At 40.1% G+C, this 8,113-nt stretch overlaps 1 protein-coding gene across 1 annotated transcript in view; it reads left to right on the forward strand.

Annotated features, from left to right (window-relative positions):
- Positions 1–5,435: 5,435 nt before the first annotated feature.
- Positions 5,436–8,113, forward strand: part of rab40c (RAB40c, member RAS oncogene family) — a gene marked incomplete at its 3' end in the record, with an annotated part of 13,810 nt that continues 11,132 nt past the window's right edge. The window contains 1 exon segment of the mRNA XM_035654688.1: positions 5,436–5,589. Coding sequence (XP_035510581.1) covers positions 5,448–5,589 — 142 coding nt within the window.

The following is an 8,113-nucleotide window of genomic DNA, read 5'->3' on the forward strand; positions in this document are numbered from 1 at the left end:
ACCCATTTTCCTTCAGATATCTTGAGGTCAGAGGTCCATGGATTCCTTTTAAAAATAGGCATGTCAGACAGCTTACATATATGCCAGCATGCTGTGTGTCATACGCTACCAGTACCTTCACTCTAGCTTTATAACGGAGCCCGTTGCAGCCTTCCTCCAGACAGTGTGGTTTGATAGAGGTAACATGAAAACGACAAGACGCCGCTGGAAGTCGCAGAGTATGTCAGTAAGAATCGGTATATGTCGAACCCTCTGACAGCCAGCTTCCCTCCTCACAGCCGGGGGGTGGGTACATGTTGGAAACCCCCTGCCTCACTAAGTGTTACTTACAAAAGGAAAGAAAAAGACAAAAGAATAGACACAAAGAAAATATAATTGCTCAGGCAATTTCTTTCCTTTTGTAATTATCCATGTACCGAGAATGAGTCCTTGCTGCAGCGATCGAGGGTTCGACTCCAACTTCTGTCCCTCGCTGTTTCTAATATTTCTGAACCTGGGTCATCACTTGTACTTGTTGCTTATAGACTCCCTTATAGATGTCATACCAGATGCTAGATGCAGGAAACTCATGCACATTTTTTGCAATAATTTGATGGCCAGGTTAATTTATAGCCTATTTTAAGTTATTAACTACATTTTATGCAACTTTTTAGTGGATAAAACGTCCAGCTCCACTGGGTATATGACAGTGGACATAACTCTTATAAGTGCCATGAGCCAATAGAACCACAGCAGCATCTCACTCTCCTTCAGGATGGAATGACAACTTCTTTCCACAAGATATCCCATAATCAAAAAGGTATACGTCATTAAAAAATTGAGCACCTAATTTTTAGCATCGCTGTGTCACCGCCAGTATGTTAATATTGAACATCGGAGCTTGAAGATGGATTTTAGAAGTCGTGTAAAAGCGAGACGATAAAGCAGCCACTGTGACCACAGCTGATAATTATGGGATGATGCTGAATGCTAAAACATAGCGTTACAGTAGCACAAGAAAGAACGAGTCATCAAATCAGCGGAGTGACTCAGTGTTTGTCGTGACATTACAGACAACCACGTCTCATATTTCAAGTTGCATTTGAGGTTATTTTTAGTTATTATTTTTTTTGCAAAGCTGTCTTTCCCATTGTCGTGATGAAATGGGGGCTCGTCCGGGGAAAAAAGAACTTAACTCACTCCATAGCTTCTTTTTAAAGCCTGGATCCACTAACAAAGGGTCAGAATTCCACTTTTAAATCAGGTATTTATGTGTTATTAACTGTACTGACTATGTAGATAGTTGTAATGTCTTAGATTTTATATTATTAAAGTATTCAAGAAATTATACTAACTGGAAAAAATGATTTTTTAAATAATTTCTCTTTAATATAAAGGTTAATTGATGAATTAATTAATCAATTCAATTGCGTTGTCTTAGGTTGATTTGTTGCCATAGTTACTCCATACACTGGAACTATTGGACTGCAGTTACTAAGGGTTAGTTTGTCGGCATTAGTCTTCGTTTATGTGCCAATTAATGTCATTTTTAATTAAATGTTGAATTCTTCATAACAATCAGCCTGAACCAGCTCTCATTAAAAGAAACAACAGCGAGATGATTAAGACTGTTTCTTTAATGTGAATTATTTCTGTTTTATTTTGCAACCTGCTCGTTAAACTGGTAAATGTTTATTCTTATTTTGTCGTTTAACCTTTTTATTGTGTCATTCCATGTTGAGCTGTTCTGAATCTTCCTTTGTCATTTAATAAAATTCCTGCATATTTAACACACTGATGTTCTGATCTCAATCTGTTCATAAACGGCTGATGAGAGAATAGAAATATTACAGCCTTACGTGATTTAATCTAATCTATAATGTCAATAAGCGACAAAACCCGGAGCTGCTCCATTAATAATTAATTCCAAACAAAATGTATGTGCTTAGATTTAATGGGATTTATTCTAACCATAAACTCTGATCAGAATCCTTTCCGGGTTCTGCTGCAGTACATTCCCGTAATCCTGTGATTGGTATTCATGTTATTATAAATCTATGGATCAGAGGAAAGGTACTTTACTGGTTCCCAGACAATCACGGGAATGGACGGAAGCTGAAAACACTGAGTTATAATATTAAAGTTTACATTATCTTTATGATAGAAACCACAGTTCCAAAGAATTGTGATTTATAATGTGTTTAATTATTTAGCAGGATTTACACAGACTGTTTGAATGTTTAATGCTTGTGGGTTTAAGTCTCTGCTTGCTTATTGTGTGTACAACTGTGGTACAAAAAGCTTTAATGTTCTTGTTCTTGTAACAGCCTAGAAAGCAATTAATGAGAAAACACTCCCCTTTAATAACCACTTTGATGCTTTTCAGAATAAAAGCACTTGGCTAAAAAACAGAAAAAGCCTTCATTTGCACAATTTGTGTCACAAAAACAATAATGTTTTAATTTTAGTCAACAGAGAATACATCATGTAATTACATTTTTTATTACCTTTAATAGAACAAAAAGGCGATTTCACCCGTTAATTGTTTGTTTAATAAGTTCAACTTTAATTTACTGTATTACTGAAGGATATTAACATTCTATGGGTAATAGGGTTGTAAATTGTAAACACTTTCCTTAATCAATCATTGGTACACTGTAAAACCTGATAAGTTAGTTCAACTCAAACTTTATGAAGAAACTGGAACCATTTAAGTTTATTAACTCAAACAATGTAAGCATGAAAGATATTTGATTTAAATAAAAGTAAAGTATTAAATAAAGTATTGTTGAGGTAACTTGGGTAAATTAAGTTAATTGAACTGAGCTCTGACGGGATTAAAGGATGTCGTAGCAATAATGATATTAATGATATATACTCTAAACCTGTTACTGGATGTGTTTTACTCATCATATTTATCTTTAATGAGATCATCCGAGCTGCTGCTGCCAATACGAGTCTGTGTGTGTGTGTGTGTGTGTTGTGAGGAAGTGGTTGTGAAATGTGGTGTGTGTGTGTGTAGGTGTTTAGGAGATTGTTCTGGCAAATCTAAAGAGAAGTGAGTCACGATGTTACATAAACAGATTTGACACAGATAGCATCAAACACAAACACTCAGCCTACTACTGTACATCACATTTCATAATATCATTCATGTTCCTTCTTGCTGCATTCAGACTGCAGGCACAAACTAAAACACATATATATAATAATTCTTATTTCTTGTTCTTTTTGTCTGAATTAAAGGAACAGTCCAACATTTAGCCTATATTGTGTGCACTCAGATTAAACTAATGTAATCGTTTATTGACTGTTAGAAGGCAAGGTTTCCCAACATTACCCCAAATAATGTCTTTAATTTGAATTAAGGCTGTCTAAGAGTGTCACAATTACACTTTAATGGGGATAAAATGCAGTTTTATGGTCATAACAAGGTGTTTTTGCCATTGTTCTGTTTGCATTTAGTGAAAAATGAATCATCTTTGTTGTCCACATTGCCCACACCATCTGCGTGGATCTGCTGAATTTAACATTTTCAACTCTTGTTCTTTTCATTTCATGAAATCAGACATATGGATATAAATATTTGTGCCAAACAATGTGTGAATTTTAAAGGAACAGTCCAACATTTCAGGAATTAGCAAGGCCTGGTGTATTTTACATCTCTTTTATATAAGTTTAGCCTATATATTATATGTGTGTGCTCACATTACACTGATATAATGTTCTTATTATTATTGACTATAAGAAGGCAAGGTTTCCCAACATTACCCTAAATAATGTCTTTAATTTTTAATTAAGGCACAATTTTTCTTTGAGGGAGAAAAACATCCTGTTTTATCTTCATAATAAGATATTTGTACCATTTTTCTGTTTGTATTCATTGAAAAATGCATCATCTTTGTTGTCCACGGTGCCCACACCATCCTATCAGACATATTAATACATTTATTTGTACCAATGACTCAAGGTTTTCTCTTAATAACCCCGAATAATGTCTTTAATTTTAATTAAGGCCGTCTGAGAGTGTCACAATTTAACGTTGAGTTTTAAAACCATGCAGTTTAAAGCTCATAACAAGGTGTTTTTGCCATTGTTCTGTTTGTATCCAGTAAAAAATGAATCATCTTTGTTGTCCACATTCTCCGCACCATCTGCGTGTTGTTGACAGCACACTTTGACGGACGTTTTTGCTCAGCCAATGAGCGCCGCTGCACACGCCGCCGTTGAGCCCTCGTCCAATGGCTGAGCGCGGGGGGCGGGTGTTGTGGCGGGAGGGCGGGACAGGGGGCGGGTGTTGTGGCGGGAGGGCGGGAGCAGAGCGGGGTCGGAGCTGTGGCTGTCAGCGCACAGCGGCACATTCAGAGTCTGTGAGCGGCGCTGAGGAGCCGCAGCTGTGATTATGAGTCAATATAATGGAGGAAAATGGACCGAACCGGGTCTGAGGTTGGCGAGCGCTTCTACACAGACTTGGACTGGACGTAAAAATGGCACAAACGCGTTTTAATCCGGCGGATGTCGGAGTTGTGTGGCGGTAAACGCGGCGGTGTTACGGGAATCTTTGTCATCCGGACTAAAGAAAGACAACAGCGGCCTCACGTTACACAGACACGGTCGGACTGGAGCCACGGTTAGCACTGCTGTTAAACACTTTATTCCTGTCGGCCCAGCGGGAGTGAACCGGGCTGTGTAGTGAGGGACAACCGGAGACAGTCTTTAAATAAACTGCTTTATTCAGCACCAGTGATTGGAGCTAAGCTAACAGGCTAGCTCTGTGTGGACTAGCTCGTTGTTCTTCTGCTAACTGCTCTTAACTGGGAACAAACACACTTAAACGCTACTGGTTTTATACTTTTATTCGTTAATTACTACGTTATATCTCAGCAGCTCATACATTTTTGCAGATTAGCCACTTAGCTTATTATATTTACCATTTTTTAAGACAATAAGCATGTTTTGCTTTTAGCAGCAGGTCCTGCAGGAGTCTGTCCACTTCCAGCTGCACTCACTCTTTAAATGTCTTTAATATGTGATAATCTGTCACTGAGATAAGGGTTTTATTTCTGGCTCAAGGAGTAACCTCTCAGATTGTGGTTCCACCTCTTTCTAACCTGTGTGAACATTAAGTTTCTGACTCCACTCGGCACCAAATACTTCTTATCTTCACCTTTTTTTAACGATAAGGATGTTTTGCTTTTCAGAACCACATTTCTGGCACCCAGCTTGTTTTCGGAGTGGGACATTCCTGTGAGGCTGTATCGCCGGCTCGGTTTTATCTGAGCGTTTCTGAGACTGTTAAAGTCACCAGGCACAACAAGGAAGGGACTTCATGCTGGTGGACCCTGATGGGATAACAAACATCTCCTTTGTTTCGGTGTAAGGAGCAGAACAACAGACAGGGGGGTCGCTCGGTCACCCGTCCTTTGGTAGACTCGTCTTCAGCCTGCTGGGCTCAGATGTGAGAGACGATGGGCAGCCAGGGCAGCCCAGTGAAAAGCTACGACTACCTGCTGAAGTTCCTGCTGGTGGGAGACAGCGACGTGGGCAAAGGAGAGATCCTGGACAGCCTGCAGGACGGATCAGCAGAGTCCCCGTACGCTTACAGCAGCGGTGAGTCATCCGGGCCCGGCGGATTGGGTCCTGCTGGGTCACTACGTCCCCATGAGCGTCTTCATCACACACACACACACACACAAACGTCCTGAACATACGAGCTGCTGCGTTTGCTGCGTGGACCGTGGAGGACACACAATGAGCCACATTCAGTTGTGACTGTGCGTTGTTGTTGTTGTTGTGGCTCAACAATAGTTTTCATGAGCTCATAGTTATAATACGGAGACAATAGCTTCTAGAGTTTACAGTGAACACATTTCACTTCCAGTCCACATCCTCTCTCTGCAGCTTCCTCCTTCAGATAACCTGAATGTGCACAGATACTTTGGTGCTTTGGAAACAGTTTGAGCGGCTCTGTAAGAAACCGTCTGCAGGTTTGATCTTGAATCAGATTAGAAGTCGTCCGTATCGTCAGCTGCGTTCAGGATCACCGGCTCGTTCAGCTCCGTCCTCCCTCCCAGGATGTCTCAGCCCATTTAATACAAACAGTACTGCTCCAGTGTTTCCAACTTCTCTGTACCTTTCACAATAAGAGCCTTTATGTGTGGCACAGCGTCGTCATCATAAGTAAAACTGCTGCTGAGGCTTTTCCCTTATTTCTCCAAACCAGTGGCAGCTTTAACTGCGTTTCCCCGAAGGAAAGGACGCAGTTCTAACTGTCACATATGGAAAACACTTTATCCCAATAAACATGCTGCTGTTGGTGATGGTGATGTAGAGAGCTGCTCAGTGTGATGGATCACCTCGACGCAGGCAGCGCTCGAACGTCTGCACTTTATATTTAATGGTGTGAGAATGAGATGAAAGCAGCAGAAAACACAATTTAAAGTACAAAAATGCTTCGGAGAGTTTGTAAATTGGCTTAAAAATACAAAAAAAAAAACCTCCACTGATCTAAAAATACGATCTGCAAACAGTCGTCGCCCAGAGACGCTGTCGGAGATGATTCCTCTCCTCGGGATGAAAGCAACTGCTCATGAAAAATACATCAGCAGAACGACCGTCTTCTCCTCCCGTTATCTGCTGAGCTGTGCCACAGGGTTGATGCTGCCGTGTGACCGTCCCGGGTCTCCTGTGTGTTCAGACGCTCTCACTGCAGCAGGTGACGGGGATTTACAGACCGACGTTATCGTCACAAATAAACAGGAGAGGAGCCGAGTCTCTGCGTCGTGGATGGAGGCTCTGACTGAAAGCTGCATGTTTTATACACTTAAATCATTTAGAGGAGAAACTTTATCCATAATTAATTAATGGTTCAAATCATTTCTCAAACATAAATTCTCTTCAGGTGAGGATTTACTGCTTTTAAAACACTATTAACTGGATAACTTTGGGTAAAAAAATGAGTTGTAACTATTTTCTAATCAATTATTAATCATTAAAGAAAATGTTATTCGCAGCCCTCGCTGGGCTCGACCGCTCGGGTTGGCTGCTCGCCCGGGGGCCAGTAAACTCCACACAGGGCTGGTGAATGCACCAAAGATGAATAATGAAAGAGCTGAAGCTGTGTGGAGAGTTGCACACGCTCAGAAACGTAGAAACAGGTTCAGGTTTGGTTTAGTTTCACATGGAAAGCCAGAGGATCTTTGTTGTGACTCGATTGATAACCGATAATCAGTAGGACGGTTTGTTACGGGGCAGTAAACACAGAGTTTGGCCCGGTTGGTTTGTGAACAGTAACAGTGAACCGGTTGCATGAGAGCAGATTTTAATTGGGTGGCTGTCCTCGGGCTACGGTCGGTCTGATTCACGGAGCCGATCAGTGACTGTGTGCGTTATTGATCAGGTGTTTGGTGAGTGGACTTCAGATGAGGCGTCTGTGCTGGTTTCTGTGGTTTAGCAGTGTCGTATGTAGTTCAGCTTTTTGCTGACGCTGAAACAATTAGTTGATTTATTGATTTGTTGACGGGCAGAAACCTGAAGTAGAAGTATATTGGGAACTGATTGATCACTTTCAAACACAGTCTGCTTCCAGCTTCTCATGTATGAAATGATTAGTTAGTGAATTATTCAGTAATTCTGAAAGTAAAACGCCATTATGACTGTATCTCTGAGTCCTTGGTGTTCTGGGAGATTGGGACAGATATTCTTATACACTGAATCAGTTAACAGGACAGTGTGTTGGTGAGTATACACAGTAATCATAAAGCACAACACTGCGATCTGACGGTCGGAGTTTAAACACACAGGTTTCCTTACAGCCCTCTCTGTTAATCTCAGTATTTAAATGTTGTTCAGTCCTTACAGCTGTTCAGCATGTACACAAATATTCTGTTCAATCACATTAAAGACCTGAGGAACCTCAAAGTTACCACGAAGCATCTCTGCACGTTTATTTCCAGTGTGGCTCACAATAACATCATAACAACAACAACAACAACAACAACAACAACAATGATAATAATGATAATGATAATGATAATGATAATAATAATAATGATAATGATAATAATAATAATAATAATAATGATAATAATGATAATAATAATAATAATAATAATAACAATGATAATAATGATAA

The sequence above is a fragment of the Morone saxatilis genome, unplaced genomic scaffold (assembly GCF_004916995.1).
Source record: "Morone saxatilis isolate NCDOM2014 unplaced genomic scaffold, NCSU_SB_2.0 Contig14, whole genome shotgun sequence".
Classification (NCBI taxonomy): Eukaryota; Metazoa; Chordata; class Actinopteri; family Moronidae; genus Morone; species Morone saxatilis.